General features: G+C 43.5%; 3 protein-coding genes across 6 annotated transcripts in view; 1 reads left to right on the top strand and 2 right to left on the bottom strand.

Annotated features, from left to right (window-relative positions):
- Positions 1 to 22: 22 nt before the first annotated feature.
- On the top strand, positions 23 to 7,093 carry TM2D2 (TM2 domain containing 2). The gene is made up of 4 exons (XM_059384126.1): positions 23 to 339; positions 1,136 to 1,223; positions 3,271 to 3,386; positions 4,563 to 7,093. Exons 1-4 carry the CDS (start codon positions 113 to 115, stop codon positions 4,774 to 4,776), a joined length of 645 nt encoding a protein of 214 aa, XP_059240109.1. The 5' UTR covers positions 23 to 112; the 3' UTR covers positions 4,777 to 7,093.
- Positions 7,094 to 7,176: 83 nt separating this feature from the next.
- HTRA4 (HtrA serine peptidase 4) lies at positions 7,177 to 16,864 on the bottom strand. Its single transcript, XM_059384125.1, has 9 exons — positions 16,180 to 16,864; positions 15,664 to 15,763; positions 14,699 to 14,903; positions 13,232 to 13,426; positions 12,771 to 12,803; positions 10,939 to 11,053; positions 10,472 to 10,529; positions 9,956 to 10,051; positions 7,177 to 7,486 (listed from the first exon to the last, which is right to left on the bottom strand). Exons 1-9 carry the CDS (start codon positions 16,658 to 16,660, stop codon positions 7,321 to 7,323), a joined length of 1,449 nt encoding a protein of 482 aa, XP_059240108.1. The 5' UTR covers positions 16,661 to 16,864; the 3' UTR covers positions 7,177 to 7,320.
- Positions 16,865 to 17,001: 137 nt separating this feature from the next.
- PLEKHA2 (pleckstrin homology domain containing A2) overlaps positions 17,002 to 26,702 on the bottom strand; it is a 59,798-nt gene continuing 50,097 nt past the window's right edge. For 3 of the 4 annotated variants that reach the window (XM_059384038.1, XM_059384037.1, XM_059384039.1), the window contains 2 exons: positions 21,512 to 21,589; positions 17,002 to 21,092 (listed from right to left, as the gene is read on the bottom strand). In XM_059384038.1, coding sequence (XP_059240021.1) covers positions 20,730 to 21,092; positions 21,512 to 21,589 — 441 coding nt within the window. In that variant the 3' untranslated portion in view covers positions 17,002 to 20,729. The remainder of the gene's footprint in view (positions 21,093 to 21,511; positions 21,590 to 26,702) is intronic. The other variant, XM_059384040.1, reaches the window with a different exon arrangement.

The raw sequence follows: 26,702 nt of genomic DNA, 5'->3' as shown, positions 1-26,702 counted from the left end.
GGCGAGGAGTCCGGCTCCGCGGAAAGGCCTAACCCGGCAGGGCTTGCTTGGGTCGAATGTGTAGGCTCGGCTTTGTGGTTGAGTCCGGGTCTCCGCCACTGGGCCCGGGAAGATGGTGCTGGGTGGTTGCCCGGTGAGTTACTTACTTCTGTGCGGCCAGGCGGCTTTGCTGCTGGGGAACCTACTTCTGCTGCACTGTGTCTCTCGGAGCCACTCGCACAACGCTACGGCCGAACCCGAGCTCACATCCGCTGGCGCCGCCCACCCCGAGGGCTCAGCCGGCGCTCCGAGCTGGGAATATGGCGACCCCCAGTCTCCAGTCATCCTTTGCTCTTACCTGTAAGCTACCCAGACGTCGAGGCAGAGATGGAGATGGGGCCAAGGATATATGGTGTTGGGGTGGGGGAAGGGAGGCGGCTTTTTTTCCCCCAGACCCTCTCCTCCTGAGGACCTGACAGTCAGCATGCGGGAGGTTAATTTCATCCAGGTTTCTCACTCCTCTCACCCATGCAGGGGGAAACCTTGTGTGTCGGTGGCAGATCCCTTGGGATCCCGAAAGAGAACTAGGGAGGAGTGACATCATATAGTCTCCGGAAGAAGGGTACGAGGTTGTGCCTTCTCTATCCCGCTCCCTTTAACGAAGCAGAATCCATTGTAGGTGTTCACTATGAGGCACAAATAGAGGAAATGACTTGTCCTTGCCACGAGGCACTTTCTTTTAGAAAAGCAATATCCTAACCGTTGCAGAACCGAGTCATTTTTAACATCTCTTTTTAGTCCGTGAGAAAAGGCGTTTGGGAAATGCAAAGAGAACTGGGAATCCTTTGGCTTCGATTTTGTTCCCATTGTCTTGTGGCTCCTTGCCCAGGAAAGGGAGAAAGCCATAGGAGAAGTAGAATCCACGTAGAAATAGGACCAGAAACGCTTCCCTTCCCCAGTAAAAGGATCATTTGGATGGCTGTCTATTTGACCTGCTGTTCTTCAGTCTGACAGCATCTCTTGCCTTGGGGATCAGTCAGAATTAAACCCTAGAAAACTTGAAGTGCCTCTTGCCTGTTTTGATTATATGCACTTAAACAGCCATTTGCAAAAACCATATGAGAATGACAGTCATGATCTTACTGGTGATTTACAGCCCTGATGAATTTATAGAATGTGACGACCCAGTGGATCATGTTGGAAATGCAACTGCATCCCAGGAACTCGGTTATGGTTGTCTCAAGGTGGGTTTTCATTTTGTTTTATAAGCAAACTCTTCCGTAGAGAAATAGTACTGGCCAAATGCTGTTACAACAAAGTATCAGGGATATGAAGTTACCTTCCTATAGACTTAATTAGAATGACTTCCTGGAAATTTCCAGCCTGGCCAGCATCAGTGACTGATCAAGCCATTTCATTTCCTCAGGAAGGAGTGTCTGTGCCAAAACTACCCAGGTGCACAGACCAAACTGTCTTTGCTTCTTTGGGCTGATATTGACTGATTTAAAGCTATTATGTCACCTCCTCATTATCCTTCAAGTATGCACTTTCCTAAAAGAACAAAAGAAAGGCTTATGCACTTTTTTTTTCTTTGCTTATGCACTTTCTAAAACCAATAATGGACTAAGCTGCATCTTTGTTACACATGCATTTCGGGCAAAGCTCCTTTTGCCAATGATCTTTCTTTTCATAAGGCAAGCATTTTCCACCATGTCCTTAAGAAATAGATGGGGCCTATCAGTATCTGCCTTTGTAGAAGGTTGTATTCAAGGAGAAGCCTTAGGTACAACGGCCTCTTGGGATGGAAGAAAGCCATTCAGTTCCATTAATAACATCCTAGTTAGTCTCCCCAAAACCAGTGAAATTCATGTACCTCCCCATCATGCTGCATAATGCAAGTCAAGATTCAATCAGTTATAAGAGACTTATGGGAAAATATGGTTTGTACTAAATCAGAGACAGAGAAATAAACCTGAAAGTAATAAGACCAAAAGGCAACTCTTAATGCAGTCATGTGTAAAGAAATATTTTCAATAAAATGAGATCTTGATGTGTGGATAATTATCAATGAAGGTTTTGAAGGTTTGAGTAGCATTGTATAGAGATCACTTTTGTCCGTTTTATTTTTTTTTTTAAGATTTATTTATTCATTTGAGAGAAAGAGCAAAGAGGGGAAAGAGGGACAGAGGGAGAGAATCTCAAGCCAACTTGTGTTGAGCGCAGAGCCTGGATGCAGAGCTCAATCCCCATGACCCTAAGATCATGACCTGAGCCGAAATCAAGAGTCAGATGCTCAACCTAATGAGCCACCCAGGTGCCCCTGCTTTTACCTATTATAATTAAATACTGAACTGTTCCTGTTAGGCCACTCAAACTGCCACTTTCCCCAGAAGTCCTAGAGGACCAGTACTCAAACACCTAAATCCCAGGGGAAGTATGATTTCCAGCTCCCTTCCCTTTAAGGAATGCACCAGTGAAAATAGTAGTGAACAACTTAATAAGGTGCCAGTGGAGAATGTACAGCTGTGCTTTCTCTGCTAGAATTCAATTACATAAATGGTCAGAGGTCCTGTTCTGAAATTTTTTGCTAAAATTTAAACACACAAAAACATACTACAGATATCTGATAATCCCACATTCAAAAAAAAGTTCTGGGGCGCCTGGGTGGCTCAGTGGGTTAAAGCCTCTGCCTTCGGTTCGGGTCGTGATCCCAGGGTCCTGGGATCAAGCCCCGCATCGGGCTCTCTGCTCAGTGGGGAGCCTGCTTCCTCCTCTCTCTCTGTCTGCCTCTCTGCCTACTTGTGATCTCTGTCTGTCAAATAAATAAAATCTTTAAAAAAAAAAAAGTTCTGAGTCATGATATTCTGAGGTCTTTTCCTAATTATGTTCATTTACAATATATATAGAACTTCTAATACACATTGATTTTTTTAAATACCCATTCCCAAATGCTCAACTATGTGCTCTTTCCTGTAAATACAGGATAATTAAAATATTGTGTCCATCTATTCTAAGTGGTGTTTAATGAAACTGATTTTAAATATTTTCACCATATTAAAGAAGCTAGTTACAAGAAAAAAAAGTTTATTTAAAACAACATACAGTTAGGGTGGAATAATTTAAAATCACTTGAATCACTAAATTCCTTGCTCTTGAACACAGCCTTACCCCAACTTTATTAGTACAATATTGTCCTGAGTCACCTCTTATTAATGAACATAAAGATCTGTTTTGTGTAACTTCTTTGGTAAGTTTGGGTTGTTTTGTTTTGGTTTGGTTTTTATGCCACAGTTCGGTGGGCAGGCCTACAGTGATGTGGAACACACTTCTGTCCAGTGCCGGGCCCTCGATGGGATTGAGTGTGCCAGTCCTAGGACCTTCCTGCGGGAGAATAAACCTTGTATAAAGTAAGTGTTACTTTGAATGGGGTAGTTGGTACTTGGATAGAGGTAGAGCTGTTTTCCTTGTCATCTCATGATATGACTTTTTTCTTTTATCTTAAGTGTTAAAGGGGCAACATGATTACTACTGCGCATAATCCATGGGCGGGAGTGATGTGGTTACAAACAGAGAGGACACTGGACTTATGAGACCAGAGGCCATAAGTTCTAAGTGTCTCTTTCATCAACAAGCTAAGTGTCAGTAGAAGACCAGAGACTTTGTCCCTCACCTACAAAATAAAGGAGCTAGACCAGATGATCTAGCTCCAAAATTCCTATGGTAGACATAAATCCTATAAAAATAGTCTTAATGTTTGAGGAATGAAGGTTTTATTCTTGCTTTCTTTATTTCTTTAAAGGTTTTATTTATTTGTCACAGAGAAAGAGAGCGAGAGCACAGGCAGAGGGAGAAGCAGACTCCCTGCTAAGCAGGGAGCCAAATGTCAGGGTTTATCCCAGGACCCTGGGATCAAGACCAGAGCTGAAGGCAGATGCTTAACCAACTGAGCCACCCAGGCATCCCAGAGAAATAAAGGTTTTATTATGACAAGTGTGGATCTCTCTCCTGAAAAATAAGTTTATCTTAAAGAATTAGGGTAAAATCTGTAAATTTTGCTGGAAGGCACAGCATGTATTTATATCAGTTGCTAATGGAGTCCGTGGTGTTTGATGACAATATTAGAGCAATTGTAATTGAGTGTCATTGCAGTACATAAGACCCAAGTCCTTACTGAAGAAACCTCATTTTTAGTCGCCACAAAACAATAGAAGGGTATACAGAGATCAGTGCTCATCTGAGGAAAGACCATGACATTTCCATAGAGAACTGCATTCAGAAGCGCAGCCTCAGGAAAGGTGCCTGAGTCAGGGAGGGCTGCAGGCCCAGACTCTACTCCTCCCAGGATGCCTACAGAGCACATGTGCTTGATTAGCTCTTGTCCAGTCCAGTCAGTATTTGTTCCTTTATGCCCCTAGGTAGTACTCTTCTGAGAGCCTAGGCCAACTAGAGATTTTCTTTTTGGGGAGGATGAGAGGCCACAGAGGGACTGCTACATCATCCTTTCATTTGCATTAAATTCATTCGTCCTTACGTGTTTTAATTTTCATGTGGTAAACATCTTCCTCTTCATTTGTTCTGTCTAGATACACGGGACACTACTTCATAACCACTTTACTCTACTCGTTCTTCCTGGGATGTTTCGGAGTGGACCGTTTCTGTCTGGGACACACTGGCACAGCAGTGGGGAAGCTATTGACACTTGGAGGACTTGGGATTTGGTGGTTTGTTGACCTTATTTTGCTTATTACTGGAGGGCTGATGCCAAGTGATGGCAGCAATTGGTGCACTGTCTACTAAAAAGAGCTGTGGTCATGGCCCAGAGAGGCATGTCTTCTGAATTCATCTCTACAGGCTCAAAACTTCCTTGATAACAGACCTGACCATTACTTTCCTTCTTCAGAGGGAATGGGTTTGGTTAGGAAGGTTTCTTTGGACTCTGGGTTTTCAACCCAAATTTTATCTTGCAGACTAGAAATGACAAACAGTGTTTGGGAATCAAGTGTGTACCTTTCCTCACATATAAAATATAAAGGATACTGACTATCTTGTAAGTTGCAGGGGTTTCCATACTGTATTTCTGTACATTGCTGTATCTTCAGTACATTGGAGCAAGTGGACACAACAAGATGGGCAAAGTAAATATTTTTAGGTGCCTTTTTGTGACCCTGAATCTTCATGCAGAGGAGATGTGAAGCCGAACCAGTGAAGATCTTCAGCAGAAGTAAAATGGCCATGGATTTTAATACTCACTGAAATTCTGACTTTCTGAAATTAAGTTGTGGAATAAATTTTGCCAATCTGGAATGCTGTTTGGTATTTTCAGTAAGTAGAGTGAGACTCAAAATTCTGTATGTTTTGCTAAAAGCCAGGCATTTGAAATGAACCACTCTACTAATAAATCCTATTGTTACATCATTATTATGCTCCAGAGGCGGTATATACAGTACAATAATTTCATTTCATTTATATTTTGAAAGCCCAACAATAATCAGGTATGTCGGGTAAGCTCTCCTCTTGACTATCCTATCTAAAAATTAGTTATATACAAGTTCAGAGAGCCTATGTTGTAGGCTGTTTAAAAAAAATCTTCTACAACTAATATAAAATTATTCTTCACAATTATGTTAGGTAAGGTGAAAAGTGTCATACCTTTAGGGCAAAAAGAAAAAAAAACAACAACATTCCTACTTAAAGGACAGAATTACCAAGAATTGGGTGGAGTTAAGACGTGATTTATGGGGGCAAAAAGAACACATTCTGTCAAAATAAGCATGGTACCAGAAGTTTTCACTGTGGGCTACCGGACTCAATTGTTTGGAAGAAGAGATAGCCAAGCTTTTGCATTCCCAAATCACTGGCAATAAAAGGAATTGTTCTAAATTGTAAGTTCTGAGAAACCTAGTTCCCATCCTTTGCAATTTAAGTTGAAAAGAACTCTTAAATATGAAGTAAAAGGAGGACTTTACAGACAGGTCAAACAAAGAGCCTGATAATCAGGATAAATTCTAGAAACAAGGTAGAACTACTTAAAATTTGGTCTCCTAATTTAAGTTGACATAAGAACCAAGAATCACAGTTAAATTAACACTGGATATGCTCTATCATTATGAAGCAGCTTTTCTGAAAGCTTCAGCTTTATTATCCCTGATTAATATGATTACTGTTCTTATATTATTAAATGGTTGACAAATGTGTAAAAATTAAAACAGATTATTCTGTCTTGAAAATTCTGTACCACATTGACCTTAACCTTGTTTGTAACAGTAATAATTGGTAGATTCTTATCCATAATGTCTGTACTATAAGTATATAGTATTTTTTAAATTGTTGGAGGTCATGAAAAAAACCAGACCCCATCCCCAGGAAAAAATGCACATAAATAAAATTTTGCATAGAATTTAAGATCCCATATTTTAAAAAACAAAAATAAAATACTGACTTGTAAGAGAAATCTGGAAAACAAATTAAAATCTTACCGAAGAAAATAAGATCCTGCTCTAAGCCATCCTGCCTCATCTCACACTTTTCAAAAAAATCTTCAGAATATTCACAAACCCCATCAAAAGCTATTTTCTTTAAAAACACCAATACTTTGGCAGCCTTCAGGCTGAATGAAAATCCCTAATGTTGCCAGGAGGATGAGCTCAGGTAAAAAGGTCATAGTCTGTAAATTATTGAAGGATCTGTCCTATAAAAGAAGCCCTCTCCTACTCAGCTTTTGGAGACCACTGCCAGGGTGATCATGAGAACCTAGTGTTTCTCTGTGACAATCTGCCGTTGTCAGTTTGAATCTGATTTACAAATATTGCTCATCCTGCACATCTACAGACCCTACCCAAATGTGGTACAACCTGGAAAACTAATTGAAAAAAGGCAGTGTTAGGAAAAATTCAATTTCCTTTGCACTCTGGATTCAGGTTGTTTCTTCATATTTGGTAGGTCTGTTCGTGTGTGTACATGTATGTGTGTGTACACACACATTTGTGTTATATCCAGTTTGTGGCTACAGAGAAGTTTTAAAATCCACAAGTGTCCTTCTGTCAAGGTTAAATTAGAAACTGCTTGTTTTTCAGTTGTTTCCTGTGTTGAAATAAAATGTTATCCGCTTCCCAGACTTCCTGGCACCATGTCCTTCACTTGCTTTAGTGGGGCTTCTTAGCAACATTTGAGCACCCCAATCTAAAGATCCCTAAGTGTGTGTGTGTGTGTGTCTGTATATTTTAAAGCATTCATTTTTCTTAAGAAAGAGACCCTAAAACTTGTTAACTTTGGCACATCTCCAGTACAAACCAGGTAATATAGTGTGGTTTTGTTAGATGATTTCTCTTTAAAGCAAGATACTTAATTGATTATTTCAGGTGTGACTGTCAGGAGCAAAGTTTGACTTCCTCGACGAACCACGATGAAAAGGGAATCATTGTCCTTAACAGCTTCAGTAACATCAGTTGTGGTGGTAACAGGTTGCCCATTTATGCTGACAATTACATCGTGGTCTCTCAACCCAGAGCTGGGAGAGGGAGAAAAAAAGGACCATGAAACTAAGTTTTACTTGTCCCCGTTTAGAATTTAATGTCTGTCTTTTATGGCACTATCTTGCTGTCATTTTTTTAATGATTTTATTTACTTATTATTTATTTATTTTTCCCCATACAATTGTACTCTGATCAGTTCGGTTTTGACAGCCCACTTACTTGCCCCATCTCCACCCACAACATGATAGCTCTGCTTCCAGTTAAGTCAAAAACCAGTCAGGCTGTCAAGTCTAAATATTCAAGGTTCTGGTTCTAGGCTCCTTTTCCCCAAAGTTGTGATTATATTCTGTCTCCAATATATTTGCTTCACACAGAATATATATTCTAGAAACAAAAAAAAACACCTCCAAACATGAAACACTTCAAAAAAATATATAGCCAGGCTGATGATTTCTCTTAAAGTCAGCAATGGGCAGGAAGAGGGACATCAGATTAAATGACTCCAAGTGACTTCAAGAAAGCAGTAGTCCCACATTTCAATGTTCATCCAAATCACCTGGCGATCTTGTTTAAAATGCAGATTCTGATTTAGTGGCAGGGCCTGTCATTCTACATATTTTTCTTTTTTCTTTTTTTTTTTAAAGACTCATTTATTTATTTGACAAACAGTAAGTGAGCTGGGGGAGAGGCTGAGGCAAAGAGAGAGCAGCAGACTGCACACTACGCACAGACCCCGACTCTGGGCCAGATCTCACAACCCAAGATTATGACCTGAATCTAAGTCAACTGTCGGAGGCTCAACCAACAGAGTCACCCAGGTGCCCTTCTGCATTTCTAAAAGAGCCCCAGGTGATGCCATGCTGCTGATCTACAGACCACATTTGAGTAGCAAGGACCAGGATACCTGAAAGAAATAGCTTTAGCCTTGAACCAAAAGATAAAAATAAAGGGCTGGGGGGAGGGCAGGAAGCAAGAATATCTAGGAAGGCCTATGATGAGCCAAATTTAGTAACACAAGACCTAACATTTCGCTATTAACAATTAGTACCCCGTAGTTTCTTTCCCCTACTGAAAAGAGTTGTCATAATATCAAAAGATAATTGAGCTTTGAGAAACAAAAGTAGTGAGAATATGCTCAAGTGTAAGAGAGGGACCCAAGAGAATAATTGTAGGACAAACCGCCTCTTTCCTCAGTAGTTAGTATAAATGTTTAAAAACAAGAGTAAAATCAGCTGGAGCACTTCTTTGATGAGCTGTTTGAGCATCTACTTTATTAACATTCACTCATTCAGTGCTGGCCTCTAGTTCAAAAGAAAAAAGTACCTAAAACACGTTCTTAAGCCTTTAGCCCTCTGAATTTTTCCTATTCTTTTTTTTTTTCTTTAAAGATTTTTATTTATTTATTTTGAGAGAGAGAGAGACAAAGTGAGAGAGAGCATGAGAGGGGAGGTCAGAGGGTGAAGCAGACTCCCCATGGAGCTGGGAGCCTGATGTGGGACTTGATCCCAGGACTCTGGGACCATGACCTGAGCCAAAGGCAGTCTCTCAACCAACTGAGCCACCCAGGTGCCCCCCCCTTTTTAAAAAAAATTTTTCCTATTCTTAATAAATAAGATATCAAGAGTAGATTTGGGAATTCCTAGCAAAACTGATTTAAAACTTTCGCTATTAACTCATCATGAATTCCTGAGCTACAAAAAACCCATCCCCTTCCCAAAAAAAAACCACAAGTACACAAGTCTAAATCAGCACTGTCCAACAGAAGTGTAAGGCAGGCCACATATGTAATTTTAAATTTTCTGGTAGCCACACTTTTTAAAACGATCTTTATTTTTGAAAATCTCTCTAAAAACAGATGAGGCTCATTTTAATAATATACCTATTTAAGTCAATATGTGTATTATTTTAATAGGTAACTTTTTAAATTATTTTTTATAAAGATTTTATTTATTTATTTGAGAGAGAGACAGTGAGAGAGAACATGAGAGGCAAGAAGGTCAGAGGGAGAAGCAGACTCCCCATGGAGCTGGGAACCCGATGCGGGACTCGATCCCGGGACTCCAGGACCGTGACCTGAGCCGAAGGCAGTTGCTCAACCAACTGAGCCACCCAGGCGCCCCTAACTTTTTAAATTATTAATAGGTATTTTAGAGCGTTTCATTTAAGTTTTTGAAACCCACTAGAAACAACACACATCTATTGTGCTGCTATACAACATCTTAAACAATGCAGTTGATTAAAGTTACAGGCAGTCCTTCCAAAACAAAAGGCATGTCTCATGGAAAAACTTTTATATAGCTTGCCTCTGTTTTGTTTTTTGTTTTTTGTTTTTTTACTTAAATAAATTAAAATTAAATAAGATTCTGTTCTTCAGCCACACCAGCCACATCTCAGTGTTCAATACCCATATGTGGCTAGGGTCACTGTACTGACTTGTGCACATCTCGATCTGACACACATTTACCATGGCATGCTGGGTGATGGGTCAAAGCCTGAGCTCTTACCTTTCAGCAGCTGTTCCTTGAATCACCTCATACACAAAAACCCCAGAACTCACATCAGGGAAATCTGGATCTTGCCTTTTCATCTCTTGAAGAAGGCTAAGAAAAGTGAAAAAGTTTCCCCAGAAGGTTAAGAAACACAATGAATTCATCATCTGAGCCCTGGTCAAAGCCTCCAACTCAATAGGTACTCTTGTGTGTTCTACTGAAAGCTTCAGGCAGCCACTGAGGATTCCATCAGGCCAGTTGCAATTATTCTTCCCTGGGGTTGGGCCGGTTCTCTACCAAAGACCTGAGCCACTGGACATTATAAGCTCCATATAGCCACAGTGAAAGAAGCTAGTGAAATGTACCGTAAATGATTCAGGCAGAGGCAGATACCTACCCCATGATAACGGGGCCCTACACTCACAAGAGTAGCCAGCTGGAGCCCACATGCTTTAGATTCCCTGTTAAGACCATCCAGCTCTGCCTTTTGCTTCTGAAAAACAGCCCAGACATACTGAAACCCCTGCTTACTTCATAGTGAGAGGCAGCATTCGCAGACCGAGATACTTCTTCTGTGAAAGAGCCTTTCCTGGAAAGGAAAGTTACAGGGTGTTACTAACAACAAAACTTCTTTCCTTCTGACAGAACTTAAAAGACAGCGAGTCACGGAACATCCTTACTATTATTATAACTGCGCTTTCGGGCTGTCAGCCATGAAAATGTGCTTCAGAGAACCTTTGTCGCTAGCATGGACACTCCTCCCATCCACCTCCCATCTCCAACCCATGGGTTTCCCTTCCACCATAATCCACGTATTTCTGGGTACAACACACGCCCGCTTTCGTGCCCAGTTCCCCCCTATTGCCACCCAAACCATCGTGATAAGAGCTCGGTACCAGGGACTCAGTATTCTACACAATCCTAATGGCGGCCTCTAGAACCGATGGAAGGCTCCTGAGAAACACAAGAGGGGAATAAAAAGTCATAACTCCCCTCACCTTTCAACTGGCGCTCATGGAATTCTGCCAAGAACTGTCGAATTCGATCTGAGGGAATCGCAAAGGAGATTCCTGCAGTCACCTTCAATGTATTTATGCCAATCACGTCACCATCCTGGCAAGGGAGGAGTCATCATTCAGTCGCCAAGTCATGCAAACCGACCAGGACAAAACCAGGACCGGCAGAGGAGGGAGAGAAGCTAGTCTCTGAGGCTCAGAGCACAAGAGGGGCTAGAGGAAAGAGGACTTCCTCAGAAAGCAGTGGATGTTACCCTTATAGGAACCTACCCATGTGCAGATCCCTGCTGAGGATATTTTTTCTTTTAAAGATTTTATTTATTTAACAGAGGGAGAGATCACAAGTAGTCAGAGAAGCAGGCAGAGAGGAGGAAGCAGGCTCCCCGCTGAACAGAGAGCCCGATGCGGGGCTCGATTCCAGGACCCTGAGATCATGACCTGAGCTGAAGGCAGAGGCTTAATTAACCCACTGAGCCACCCAGGCGCCCCCTTGCTGAGGATATTTTTTAAAACCTGAATTCATTTTTTCCTTCATCAAATGATTTTAAAAGTGAGCCAGTTTGTATTTTGACACAGATAAGAGGACAAGGAGTACTTGCCTTTTCTCCTCAAATGAAACTAAAAATAAACATGGAAAAGGCAAAAAGCTGTTGGATTTTCAGCAACACTTCAATGGAACTCTTCAGAGTTAGCTAATTGACCTCGGAGAACAAAGCTCACAAGGCCAAAGCTATGAAGTGGGAAACCCTTTCCTCTTCATGCACTCATCACCCTTTAGCCTCTGTTGGGTAATGGGAAGGATAAAAAATGAGACTTCTGATCGTATTAAAACACATACCATAATTCAGTAGGTCTGGTGTGTGGTCGACAATTTGCATGTCAGCCCTGCTCTACTAAACTCATTGTCTTTTTTTTTTTTTTAAGGTTTTTTTTTTTTTTTTTTTTTTTGAGAAAGAGTAAGAGAGAGAGTGTGAGCACACACAGAAGGAAAGGGAGAAGCAGCCTCCCCACCCAGCAGGGAGCCTGACGCTGGGCTCAATCTCAGAACCCTGGAATCATGACCTGAGCCAAAGAGAGATGCTTTACCGACTGAGCCACCCAGGTGCCCCAGTAAACTCACTATTAGAGAAAGCAGGCACAAGAAAACTATATGAGTAGCATTACTATGAGTAAAAGAGCGCTCAGTAATTTCACTTAGTTCAACCTCCAAAAAGCAAGTATAATGTGTAAAGAACGGAAAACAATCAGCTCAAAGGGACTCAGCATGATCACAGACTACCTGTCAAACAGCACTGCACTTTATGTTTTCACAGGTATTTAAGCAACTAGAAACTCTCGCCTTTCCTAGAGATGATGAGCAACATCTGAGAATTAAATACATGACAGGGATGGATTCTCCCTGTGGCTTTTCTCTGTCAGGACTAAAACCCCAAAAAGACCACGTCATGTAGTTATTAGCACGTTGGGATGCGGGACAGTTCTTCCCATACAGGAGCCTGCAGTCTTCAAGGATAGACATTACGTAGCACAGTGGGTCATCTGACTTACATGTTAATTTAGTGCCCCGAGCTTTTGTTAACTTGGCGATGAAAACAGCATGGCAAAGAGATGTCAGTAAGCAAAAGTAAATGATGATGGGTAAATGATGATAACCCCGCCACAGATCTTAGATCTTCGCTAACTATTTACCTAAGATGCAATCATAGAAAAAGCATCTCACCAAGATCTCTACACAAAAGTGACATCCTATTCTGCATCGTCAGTCTTGGAAAGTTGGGAAGAGACATGAGACAGCCAGGAAAGTGGCCACTTACCAAGTTCACCAGAGGGCCCCCAGAATTGCCGTGCTGAAGACAGAATTTGAAAAAATCATCAGTGCTTTTCTCCTTGTCATTTATACATGGTTCCTAAAGAGGTTTACCCAAAGCAGCCAGCTCTGGTGAGCCCCTGTTCCTCATAGACAGACAAAGCCTCACCCTTGTCATCACCAACACTGAAGTCAGTGCGGGTAACAGACAAGACCCAAAGAATCACCACCTTCTACAGCAGAGGTGACCTCAATAACAGACCCAAAGAGACTGCTCAATATCATGGATGCCGAAGGTCACATCAAATGGGCTTAACTCTAACAATATGGCATTCCATCTCTCCAGTGAGTGTCTAACTGAACTCTGGACAGCCCCAACAGGCCAAAGGGAAAAGAGGGCCTTCTGACATGTTCTCACTGTCCTGCCAGTACATTATGGGTTGAGGATGGCCCTCCCGAGTAACTTACGTTAATTATGGCATCCGTCTGGATATAGTCCATGTCTGAATTCTTCAGCCCCAGCTCTCTGCTCCCTCGCTGTGTAGAGCTGACAATTCCTGCTGTCACTGTGTTCTGCAGAGAAAATGGGCTGCCCAAGGCTACCACGAACTCTCCAGCCCGCAGGTCAGAGGACCTGCCCAGCAGCAACACAGGAAGGTCAGTCTGCACACAGCCAGGAGGGGTGGGAGGGACAGAGAGATGAACAAATCAAGAATATAATCAACCAGTTTATTTGTGTAGAACACACATATGACAAGGTCTCGGTCATTTGGACACTTACAAGACAAGAATCCCCCACCCTCTCACATGGGTTCTGTAAGTGCCTGATGCTTCTTCCTCAAATTCCAGCAACAGTGACCTCTCACTTGGTAAGATGATAAGGATCATCTCTAAAATCTAAAATTATTGTTCTGTAGAAATTACTGTAACTAAAGGGCCAGTGAAGTCACTGATGAACATACACTGGCATTAGCAACGCAGCACTATACCAGCTCAAAATTTTAACTTTTTAAAGATTATTTATTATTTGAGAGAGAGAGAGAGAAAGAGAATGACAGAGAGAAGGCAAGCACAAGTGGGGGAGGTGCAGAGTCCCCACTAAGCAGGGAGCCCAATGTGGGGCTCAACCCCAGGACCATGAGAAAATGATCTGAGCCAAAGCCAGACACTTAAAGACTGAGCCACCAGGCACCCCCCCAACTCAAAATTTTAGAGTCAAAATTAAACCACAAACAGAAAGGAGATCACCCAGAGCTGTGCTTCTCAAATTTTAATGTGTACACGAATCACCTGGAGATCTTACTAAAATGCAGATTCTGACTCAATAGGCCCAGGTGGGATCTGAGATTCCGCATTAAAAAAAAAAAAATTCTCAGGGGCGCCTGGGTGGCTCAGTGGGTTAAGCCGCTGCCTTCGGCTCAGGTCATGATCTCAGAGTCTTGGGATCGAGTCCCGCATCGGGCTCTCTGCTCAGCGGAGAGCCTGCTTCCCTCTCTCTCTCTCTGCCTGCCTCTCCATCTACTTGTGATTTCTCTCTGTCAAATAAATAAATAAAATCTTTAAAAAAAAAATTCTCAGATAATGTCTGATGCTGCTGATGTGCAGACGAGACTTTGTGTAGCAAGGACCTCGGAGTATTCCTCAGCAGCTCTGAATCCATTGCCATCATTGCTAGTATTCTAAGGCAAGCAGAGAAATAAGTTTCCCAGAAGCATCTGTTGAAGGAGGAGACTGGATAGTTAATAGAAGTTGTTAGGGATATACAGATGGGCATAGCAGAAAACAAAAGAGTGAAAAACAGGGGGGAAAGGAAACTAGAAAATAGCATATACCAGGTAGAAAAGATGTGGCATGGGAACGGGGATGGAGCAGAAAATATTAGCAAACTGATGGAAATCCCCAGATGTACAGACTGACTTGGTCCTGCATACTCACATTTGGCTCGATCTTAATCAGTGCAAGATCCAGTTTATGGTCAATGTCTTTGACAGTGGCTTCATATTGGACCCCACTCTGGAGCTCCACCTGGATCCGATGCTGGTTGGTGAGGACGTGGGCATTAGTAACAATGAGACCATCCTCAGACACTATGAACCCAGAGCCACTGGACGCAGGAATATCCTTGTTGCTAAGAGGTGACCTGTCCCAGCAAAACCACAGCATAAGCAGAGGGCAGGAAAATCTCGGGATCCATCCCAGTCTGGGAACACGGAACCTCTCATTTATCAAATACAGCTCCACCACAGTTTTCTCAGACATTTTACTATCCCCTGTCTGTGTTTTCGTTCTCTCCATGTCTAACTGGTCTGTGCAGGTTCAGCGCCCTAGCCATCTCTTAGGAACCACGACTGAGAGCTGAGCACAGCTCTCCTTTTCCAGGGGCGACCCCCTCCCCTCCTTCTTCAGCGCTGGTCAGAGAAGCAACTCTCTGCTTCAGAGGCCTCACCTAACCATACCACTGCAGACGTGGCCCTGGTGCCACATTATTGAGGACCCAGGCGGGAAGGGAGTCAAAGAAGCCTGGTTCCAGCTTGGGTTCCACCACTAACTGGCCTTGTAACGTAGGATTCCCTTCCAGGCAAACGAGGAACCTGAGCAAGGTCACCATCAGGATGCCTTCTGGCTCTGACATCGGACCTTCCGTTTTGTCCATGCGGGACGAGGAGGAGAGAAACCCCAGACACCTAATTGCAGAGGAGTAGCCCCGATTTGGAAGTCACAATCCCTATGCTTCCGCTCTTTGGCTAAACCACCCTGAACAGAGTATACAACCTGCTCGAGCCGCGATTTCCTCACAGCGGGTTTTATGACTAAACGATGCCTAGAAAGGGATCCGGAGCAGGTGAGCTCTCAGAAACAGCCCGCTGGGGTAGCTGGCGGCCTCGTCCTGCCTCCTTTACCTGCGGAACAGCTGCAGGTGAACCACAGACGGCGCCACCTTCTCCACCACCTCCGCGATGAAGTTGTACTTGCTCCGGAGCCCGCCCGCACTCCTGGTCCCTGCGAAGAAATGCTCCATTCTTGGGGGCGGTGGGCGCCCCGCTGCTCGGCCGGACCAGGCGTCATATCCCAAATCCCCGGGGCTCTCGCCTCCTCCTCTCTCCTGTCCCTCCCTCTCCTGGGTGTATTCGCCGCCACCCCGCAAGGAGACGCCTTGAGGGAACCAGACCTGTCATCCCGGATGGAAAGAAAAAGAGAGAAAAGAAAAAAGGGAAGACGCCATTCAACAGGCGTGGGGAGGCAGGCGGGGAGGAGCCGCACGGGAACTGGTAAGGAGACACGTCGGACAGAAAGAAAACTGGGAACGGGGAGTTGAATCGGGAGGCAAAGGCGGGAAGCCCGCGGCGAACCGCGCGACCGCGGCGAGCGGCTTCGGGGACTTGCGAGCCGTCCGAGCGCGCCGGCCCCGCGCTCACCTCGACCCGCGCAGTCGCCCTTCAGCACCGGCAGGGCGGGGAGCGCGCCTCGGAGGCGCGCGGCGCGGTTGTCGGCGCGCAGCGCGCACAGGCTGGGGTAGGTGCGCCCGTCGCTGCCGCACACCGCCGCCCCCGCCTCCGGGCAGCCGCACGTGCCGACCCAGGCGCCGCGGAGGCGCCGGGCGCTGAGCGGCGCGCGACACTGCAGCCCCGGGGCGCACGGCCGGCCCAGCGCCCCGCCACAGGCCTCGCCTTCGGCCGCCGCGCAGACGCGGCAGCAGCGGCAGCGATCGAGCACCGGCGTCGACCCCGCCGAGCAGGTGGGCAGCGGGGGACAGCGCGTGGGCTCGCAGACCCTGGGACAGGGCAGCAAGGCCCTGGACCTCCTAGCCTCGACTCTGGGCACGGGCAGCGGGGGCAGCAGCAGCCACAGCAGGAGGAGTCGTCCCGGCACAGCTGGTCGCAGCAGCGGTCTAGTCATCTTGCCTCTTCCTTCTTCACTCTCCAGTTTACTTTGGACCGGCAACTGCTCTAAAATGAGCAACACTTTCTCCCGGCTAGGTGCCGCCTCCGTCACCCCCGAACTTTAAGGGGCAGAGCCTGGCAGACCTCTCCATATACACACACACCCTCATCCCCTAGCACATGTGCCCGCCCACGCCCCAGGGCCAGGTCCACCCCACGCAATGAAGAGAGGTCCCCAGCCCTACCCTGTGCAGGGATCTACCTCGGGAAGTCCAGAAAACCAATAATGGGGCAGACTGACAGGAGAGATCACCCACCCACGGACAGAAGGTCAGCGTTAGGAAAACACACACCATATTTCAGTATTTCACATGGTTTTATTACAAAACAAGCAACAAAACAGTTTTAGAAAATTATTTTTTGCTACATACCAATTAGGAGATCACATAAAATGAGAAGCGTAACAGTTTCCATGCACTCAGCTCAGTGCTTACAGTGAGTGCATTTCACAGCTGAAACATACTGGTTCAAAACACAAAATCATGCCACACGTTCATAAGCAGTGGGGGGAGAGGTCAAACAATATATATATATATATTTTTAAAGATTTTTATTTATTTATTTGACAGAGATCACAGGTAGACAGAGAGGCAGGCAGAGAGAAAGGAGGAAGCAGGCTCCGGGCTGAGCAGAGAGCCCGATGTGGGACTCGATCCCAGGACCCTGGGATCATGACCGAGCCGAAGGCAGAGGTTTTAACCCACTGAGCCACCCAGGTGCCCCCAAACAACATATTTTTGCTAATATTAGCTTTATTCAAATTCTACTTAGTACAAGTGACTGTAACTGACTGCCGCACGCAATAACATAGAGAAAAAAAAAGTAAGAAAAAAGTGATGGTGGTAGAAAAGATTTGCTAAACTGTCCATTTTTGACATGTTCAAAGTTTATAAACATAAACAAAGCTCATTTGGGAAACTCAATTTCCAAAACGGTGTTATTGGTCAACAATAAAAACAAACATCAAATCCCACGCTCAACTCTACTTAGGTCCTTTTAGCCTAAAAAGTTATTATATATATATATAAACAGTTATTATATTCAGCAAGGAAAATAAACCTTTTGCTTGAAGTGAACTATAAAGCTGGAACTTCGCTCTGCTCTTTCTCACGTGGGTGAGCTCAGCATTCTACTCAAAAATAAACGTATAACTTCTGATATTTTGACCTGAGACTACTCTACACCTTAGTAGGTTTATGATGTCTCCCAGGATGCAAAAGGTCCAACAATGTTTACGAACCACCAAGGGATCTCGAGTAAGCAAATCCTTAAGCTCTCAAGAATAGGGGATGGTAAAGAATTCAATTATTAGGAAGATCATCTGTAATACTGTTACATAAACTGAGTCAAGACCATTTCGAAAGTCTTAGGAAAACAGCACAACTCAGAGAAGGTTTTTACTCCACAAAGAAAATGCAGTACCTTTTTGGTTCTTTTTTTTTTCCCCCAAACTCAGATTTATTCCAAAGCCTATACATTTAACTACTAACGTATACTGCTTCCCTGCCCCATTTTTTCCATCTGGTTCCATACACAGTTAAAGCCAAATGCTTTGACTATATATGAACTATCTTTGGCTCACATGTGCAGTGACATTAAAAAGTTGTGATGTGAAATTGGCCAGAAGGTAAGAAATATGGACACAAAATTCTGAAATAAGGTTTGGGAATGACAATCCTTACAGACTTCACTGAAGATAGTTCTATTTATCTGGTATTGGAACTACATTAACAATGTTTCCATTTGGTATTCCCAAGTATTTGCCAACTAGAGTCCTTGTTTTCCCATCTTTCATAATAATATAATCTAGATTTATACGTATGTTTAACACATCCTAAATAGACCCTACTGAACTAAGAAACATTATCAGCTTACTATAATGGCCAATTAATTTAGCAGTAGTATTCTAGCAGAGAGTTTATTTAACAAAAGAGAAACGGGTACATTTTCACAGCTTAAACACCAAAAGATGACAGCTTACATGAGTTAGGGAATGTTTTAAGGGATCTCAAAAGTTCCTAACTTATTTTTGTTAGTGCAATATTTTGTACTTTCTCTGATCTATCTAGCCAAAGAATTTTCTTGAGGAAAATCTGAAGACAAAACGAGAGACAAAGAGCTTTAAGAATCTGAAATGCCTACTTATCAGGCTACTTAAAGCTGTAACCTTGGTCACCCATAAATAACTAACTCTCAAGCCACAAATTTCTGATGACAAAAGTCTACAAGAGTCTGCAAAAAAGAGGACAGAGAGAGAGAGAGAGAGAGAAATCCAGTACTACGTGTCTTTTCTACCAGAACCGCTAGGCCAAAGAATTTAAGTGAAAAAACAGCTTCAATGCAGTGTAGTCCAGAAAAGTTCCCAACATGACATGGACTTCAAGGAAATTACACTGCCGGGAAGGAACAAAGATTTCTCTCACGCCCCTAAAGATTTCTGATGACACGTTTTTGCCTCTGTATTAGATCTAGACATAAGGAAGGAGAAGGGATTGACTTAGGTAAAAATACATCTCTTGGTATCTTCCTCTAGTCATTAATTTTTAATTTAAAGCTTATTAACTGATCTAGCTGATAAAAGGCATAGACAGAAATGAGTTAGTTTTTCCTCTCCCTTTAAGGAATCCTGATAAGTTAACAGTTCAGCACGTAAGTTGGACAAATTCTCCCAGGGACCCTGGAAATAGTATCTTCTTGTCAAATGAAAGAAGGTACACCCAAAAATCTGGGTGGGAAGTGCCATCTATGCTCTACCTGGGAAATCTCTAGTCAGCAACGCAGAGCCTCTAAATCAATGTTACTATGCACAGTTTCTATTTTACTAAAAATATAAATACCGCTCAAGATTATCTTTGTATCTCTTCATTGTTAAGTACATGGAACCTTATTTGGGGTTACAAGGTTTGATCATGCAAGTCCGCAAAGTTTCATTCAAAGGGCAACAGAAAGAGTAGAAAGAAAGCAAATCCACCAGGGTTTATAATATACAGCACTTAAAATTAGACTACATCAGCCCACTGAAGAGAGTTATGAGGTTAAGGATTCAAGAAATCTGTGCTGAAACAGACCTTTTCTTCTGTCTGGAAAACACAGATCAGAAAAGTTTATCTGGATGACGTTTATTTGGATGTCGGTCTTTTCCCAGGACCTACTCTAAAGCAATTCTAACACTCTAAGATAGAGATCTGATCTCTCACACAAGAGAATTATCCTACACTTATCAACCCTCCGAACTTCCAAATAATGCCCTAGTGATGGAAATGTCTGCTCTATTCTCAATAGTCATGACTTTTAACACCGATAAACCCATCCCCAGGGCCTGACACAGACACTGGGGGGCAGGTCTGTCACTCACGTTGACATTATTTGGGGTCATAGACAAGAATAGAATAATTCCCAGAACTGGCCGATCCACTGAGGTGGAATCTTTGCCCATACCTTCAAACAAGATCCCTATTTCTTCCCCTCTGGAGGTCCCCTGGGAGGCTCTACCCTCGTAGACATTCTGAGAGCTACCTGCCGCCCCCCCAAGATTTTAACACCTCCCCTCAGAATGTATCCCCAGCAAACCAACTGGTTTAGTTACAACCTTCCTACCTCACAGTCAGACCTCAGCCAATAAACAGGAATTAGATAAACCAGAGGACTGGCCCAAGATTCTATGCCTGGCCTGGGAAGTAAAGGAAAAAACTACAATTAGGATGAGGAAATACAACTTGGTTGGGGATGAAATTGTACTCCCAACCTCCTCTGACCAGGAAGATCTTAGGGCAAAGTAGAGGCAACCTGCTCTCCACTGAGTGTGCCCACAGGTCTAACCTCGCTTCCAAGTTAAATACACTATATTTGTATTTAAAACAAAACAAAACAAAACAACCAACAGGCCAGCTGGATGGGCCCCTCCCACCGAGCCTCCACAGGAATATGAGTGCCAAATGCTCTCTGACTGTCCTCCAAAACGTAGGGAAACTGAGTGATGGCCTCCTTCTCTTGAGTCCTCCCCCATCCCAGGACACCGTGCCCTATCACACATCAGAAGTCCGTATGCTCTCGTCATCAAGGCTGAACAGAAATGGTTTCTCCTTGGGGTGCTGGGGCTCTGACCTGTGCCTTATCCGGGAGCTAGGCAACACCCCAGAAGTACTGCTCTCCCCAAGTCGAGGCGTGAACAGAGAGTCCCCAGGAGTCTCTTCAGCTGGAAGCAGCTTGTCCCCGGCCTGGGGGACAGGGGTCCAGGGTTGCCAGGAGGAAGCCACAGAGGGGGCTTTGCAAAGGGCTTTTTTCTCTTCCACAAGTGGCCGCCCCCTGCACAGGACAGAGTTGGGCCCCCCCGAGAGGCCGGAGCTTCCAGAGCGAGTCAAAGAAATGGATCTAGAAAAGGACATATCCTATAAAAATAAAAGGGAAGGGGAAAAAATGGAAAATAAGACCTTTCCTGACAATGTTTATCCCAAAGCCCCAGGAAGAGCACCCACCCAGAATCACCCCCTCATAGGTCCAGGGCACTTGTCTACAGAAATCAGGTCTGACCAACAGAATTCACTCCAGATGTGTCAAGGTCTGCCTGGCAGGGAGATGGGTAGAACACATCACAGACTCGGTCTCTTTACTCAGTCCTACCTCACCTCTTTCCAACAACCAAAAAAACAAACAATTAAACTTTGTGTAAAAACAAAAATCAGTAGAAAGAGAAAACAAACATGACAGCCCAAGGCTTCAGCTGCCTCACCAAATAAAACCTGCCCCCTCAGAGAGACTCCGTCTCTTAAGTTGACAGTGACCATGTACCAGAAAGGAAGTGACTTACTCTGGGGTGGCACTTGAGGGCCTGGACAGCTGCCCCGATCTCCTTAATCCAACTGTGCATGTCTTCAGGACTGTCCGCCTGCAAAAACACCCACAGCACTTAGGGAGAAATGTTTGGCACTATGATTTTAGCTCGCAAAGTCTGTGATTCAATTCTCAGTTTATGAAATCACACCATTAGAGCTGGAAGGAGCCCAGAGACCATGTCGTCCAGTGGCTGTGACTTGTGAGGACATTTGTTTCCTGAAAACTCGTATCTGACACCCTATAAATAAAACAGCTTAAGCAGAGCTGCTCTGCAGCGAGGCAGAGGCCGTCCCTGCTGAAGCCCCTCACCCTGTCTGGAACACAACGGGCTTCTACAGAAAAGAAAAATGAAGCCCAGAAAGCCAAGCTCAACTGTAAGCTCAAGGCTTACAGTTGGTCTAGATTCCAGTTCTCCTGACTCCCAGTCCAAGCACCTTTCTACCACAGCCATCCAAAGAGAATAATCCCTTTTTCAACTCCAGTCCTGCTAAAGCCAAACCCTCTGCAAATCCTCTAAGATACATATTATCTCCAGGAACAAGGCTTCGCTCAGAGCACAAGCGACCTGGGTCTGTCTGGACTCCATCCAGGTCTGAAGAGTCGGTAGACTCAGAGCACCAAGCTTACCCAACAGGAAGGGCATTGCTGCACCGTTAGAAAGCAAAGCCCCCAGAAATACCTACCGACCCCAGAAGGGGGCAGCAGCAGCACTGTGAAGAGAGGAAGGAAAATGAAATGGCCAAGCAGCAGCAGGTGGAGCCCTCGGGATTCTCAGGGCCTTCCAGCTTTACAGTAGTTGAGTTTAAGGGAGCCTAGCAAACGCTTGCTGTGGCCCTACTCAGTCTTACACGTGGCATCGGGGCCAGGCACAGAGATGAGACCAAGACCAAACCCCTGACCTCCAGAAGTTTCCCTATGGTAATCTCTCTCCGCCCCCTTGGCATTCCCTAACAGTCTTACCCCAAATCACAAGTGTCCACCTGTGTGCCTACGCAAGGTATATGTAAATGCCACCCTCCTGACGGCAAAATTCTCCACATAGGCCCCTCACTTTCCCCATCCCCCAGATGATTCTTTCCTGTTGCACCGTGTCAGAATAAAACCATAACTAGTTTTTTTTTTAATCCTCAAAGTGCCGTTCTGTCACGCCCAAACATACCCTCATTAGTTAGGTGTGTGCAGAAGACACTTAGAAAAGAAATGGTTTCAGGGATGCCGGGGTGGCTCAGTTAAGCCTCTGCCTTCCACTGAGGTCATGATCTCAAAGTCCCGGGATCGATCCCCCCATGGGGCTTCCAACTCAGAGGGGAGTCAGCTTGTTCCTCTGCCCCACCCTCATCCCCTACCCCCCACCCCCACCCCCGCCCCCCCACTCTCCCTCTCTCAAATAAATAAATAAATAAATAAATAAATAAATGTAATCTTAAAAAGAAAAGAAACCGTTTCACATGTTGGCATACTGGGTTAAGTGGGTATAAAAACAACCTGAACATTTCTCTCACACGTTAGAGCTGCAACTTCACCTGTATTCTCTCTCCCCGCCCCAACCCCTGGGCTTTTCCCAGTTCTGTCACATCCTGGTGATTGGTTTTCCAAGAAAAAGACAAATCCATCCCTAGTTCAAGAAGATAAACAGGATGAGCTGTCCAAGATTCTTCCAGAAGTTATTTTACTAATCTCAGGGCTAGCCTGTTCCACAAGTAGAACTACTAGGAAAATGCAATGAACCCATTTAGGTAAAGCAGTTTGAACAGAAAGTATTAGTTATTGCTGTTGTTATTATACGAGGGACACAAATGAAGCCTTAAATTCTCACATTATATATAAATTCTGACTATATATATATGTATATGTATATTATATATACATATTAATATATAAAAAATAAATTACAACACTATATACATAATGCATATAAATATAAAATAAATAATATTAATGAATGTTATATTAATGTATAAATGTATATTATATAATATATAAATATATATTATATAAATTTATATAAATAAATTCCAACACTATATACATACATATATAAAATATACATATTCTAACATATACATATGTACATATATAAAAATACATATTCTAACACTATATATATATATATATGTAACTGGCCTCTCCCTGAGATTTTTTTTTGTTTCCTCATACTCAAACCACAAGTAATTCCTGCCTAAGAATCAAATTGTCCAGATGAAATAAGATAACCTACTTGGCTACTTTGAGTTGAATTAGATAGAGGTAATTAAATTGTCCACTAGTAGAAAAGCATTTCTCAAAGGTTTTCCTTCTAGGGAGACAGCTGATCTGGTAGGAGGAAATGTCAGAAGACCTGGAGAGATGGAGATGGGAACTGAGGGAAAGACAAATGTCTCCCACACCATACAGGAGCTCCGGCATTTTCATGAAACAGACCACGTGATCCCCACAGTGATAGCTTCCAGGGTATAAAGCTACTTCAACCCCCACCCCACAACCCAAGCACAACACAGCAGCCTCCATGTCAAATGCTGCCTTACAAGCCACAAGCCAACTGTCTGACTATCCTTTGAGACCCCACCAATGCCCTTGTACATCTCTCCAGTGACCCACCACACCACGAGCCTAGCAGTCTTCACCCCAGCCTCCATCTAGCAAGGAGTAAAAGAAACTGAGTGCCACCTGACTTAACACCTGGGGAGTCAGACCCAAGAATCACCAAGAATCAGACCCTCTAAAACACATTTAAATTGTTTCCAACTTCCCTATCATATAGTAATGCTGCTATTCATAACTTTGTGCACAACGGTTTGGGTTTTGTTTTGTTTTGTTTTGTTTTTCATTTTTACCATTCTTCAGCTCCTAGGAAAATTACTAAAGAATATGCATTCTTTTAAGGCTCTTGTTACATCTGGCAAGAGAGACTTCTGGTGAAAAATATAGGTGACACTTGTCACCAATATATTATTTTATTAGGTGCACCCCAGCTAGAATTAAGTATTTTAGGGTGCCTGGGTGGCTCAGTGGGTTAAGCCTCTGCCTTCAGCTCAGGTCATGATCCCAGGGTCCTGGGATCAAGTCCTGCATCAGGCTCTCTGCTCAGCAGGGAGCCTGCTCCCTGCCCCACCCCCGCCCTGTCTTTCTCTCTGCCTACTTATGATCTCTCTCTCTGCCAAATAAATAAATAAAATCTTTAAAAAAAAAAAGAATTAAGTATTCTAAATTTTTAAGTCTTCCCTAATACAATGGGCAAAATAATTAAATCTCTGCCTTAAAAGATTTAGTAATTAAAGATGGAAACTGTTTGCTAAGTATATTTTTTCCCCAGTTCTCTAATCCTGCTTAAGGATATTTCCTGTCAGATAACCGATAAGAGTTAACCCAACCAGGAGGATAGTAACAGTAAGCATTAGTAAGCATTATTTTAATGTTTAACAAATGTCATTTTAAAATATTATCCAGGGGGTGCCTGGGTAGCTCAATTGGTTAACCATCTGCCTCTTGATCTTAGTCTCACGGTTGTGACTTCAAGCCCTACACTGGACTCCACACTGGGTGTGAAGCCTACTTAAAAAATAATAAAATAAAATATCATTCAAATAGAAAAGCAGATAATGTGATAAGAATGAGAAGAAACAGACCATCATTTTATTGAGATCACAATTATAAACTCTATTTGTACTTTTAGAACTGGGATTCACTGAAAACAAACATACGGCATATGTGTATGTCTATCTTTAATGGGAAGCTTGGGCTTAGCTTTCATCAAAAATCCAAAAATATCTTAAAACAACATCACAAGGGTGAACAAAAAAAACCCCAAAAAACAAAAAACAGTGCTGAGTCCACACACCCTATGATGAATTACAAGAAGTCTAAAAGATGCTTAAAATTCAGCAGAACAAAAAGGGAAGTGCCACCCTCATACCTTCATCTCTTCCTGGCATGCTGACGTGTGTGCATTTGTTTCTGGCACTTGGCTGGAAAGAAAAAGTAGGGTTTCTGTCCTTGAGAACAGTTTTTGAGGTGAGATGAAAAAAGGGTATTAAAAGGAATCACAGCAGCCTGCGGTTTATTGTAGTCCAATGAGCTTTTTTACTGAGGACCTACTCTGAACCCAGTACCATAACAGATGCAATGATTTGAAGCAATGAATTCCAGAGGTCGTCAGTGACAGGCCTCCATTACCTACTGCAGTGGCTTCCGCTGCCGCTGTCCAACATTTGTAGGATGCTCCTTCTCCATTCTGTTCTCCACCTCTGCACTACCCCTCCTTCCCTAAAATTCCCTAAAAATCCCTCCCCCTTCCTACCTAATTCTGTCTTTAGGCACAGTGTAGCAACATCCAATTGTCTAGGCTGTGCACTGCATAGTTCTAAGTGTTGTCATTCACCCTATAGTCTAAATTAAAACAGTAAGTGTCCAAAGAGCTCTAGCCGAACACTCTACAATTCACTTTGGAGCCCTCTTATTACTACTCTTAATCCTGACACACACACCCCATTACTACTCTTATACTGACAACTGGGCTTATGGCAAGTTACCCAAACCAAGCTGCACTACATTTTTCATCTGGAATAACTAAATCCTCCAATCTAATACCCCGACCTTCTATGACTGGGAAATGGGGAAATGGTGAACCCTGCATGCCTTGTATTCCAAGGAATGACATCTCATCTTGAACCCTTTTCCAAGACTGAGAACCATCTACGAGCTGATGAGTCTGCTGACTTCCCCAAGCTTAGATACCTGATTACTGCCATATTCTGGTTCTTGGTCACCGTGATCCACCTGACTAACAGCCAGTCCCCTCAAGCTGTTCTCTCCTGGTCATCAATGGCCACACCCTCTACATCTTGGGTTCTGCACTGAGCTTTTATTTTTTACATACCTTTTTCCTATTTAAATTCAATTAATTAACATATAAAGTATTACTGGTTTCTGAGGTAGAGGTCAGTGATTCACCAGTCTTATAGAAAACCCAGTACTCATTGAATCACGTGTCCCCCTGAATGTCCATACCAGTTACCCCATCCCCTCAACTACCTCCCCTCTGACAACCCTCAGTCTGTTTCCTATAATTAAGAGTCTTATGGTTTGTCTCCACCTTCATATTTCGTACCAAGCTCCTTTTAAACAACGCAAATGAGTAGGTCCTTCCTAATCAGTTCCACAGTTCA

The sequence above is a fragment of the Mustela nigripes genome, chromosome 18 (assembly GCF_022355385.1).
Source record: "Mustela nigripes isolate SB6536 chromosome 18, MUSNIG.SB6536, whole genome shotgun sequence".
In the NCBI taxonomy this organism is placed as follows: domain Eukaryota; kingdom Metazoa; phylum Chordata; class Mammalia; order Carnivora; family Mustelidae; genus Mustela; species Mustela nigripes.
Note: the sequence above shows the minus strand (reverse complement) of the source record. Positions and strands in the feature narration are given on the sequence as shown.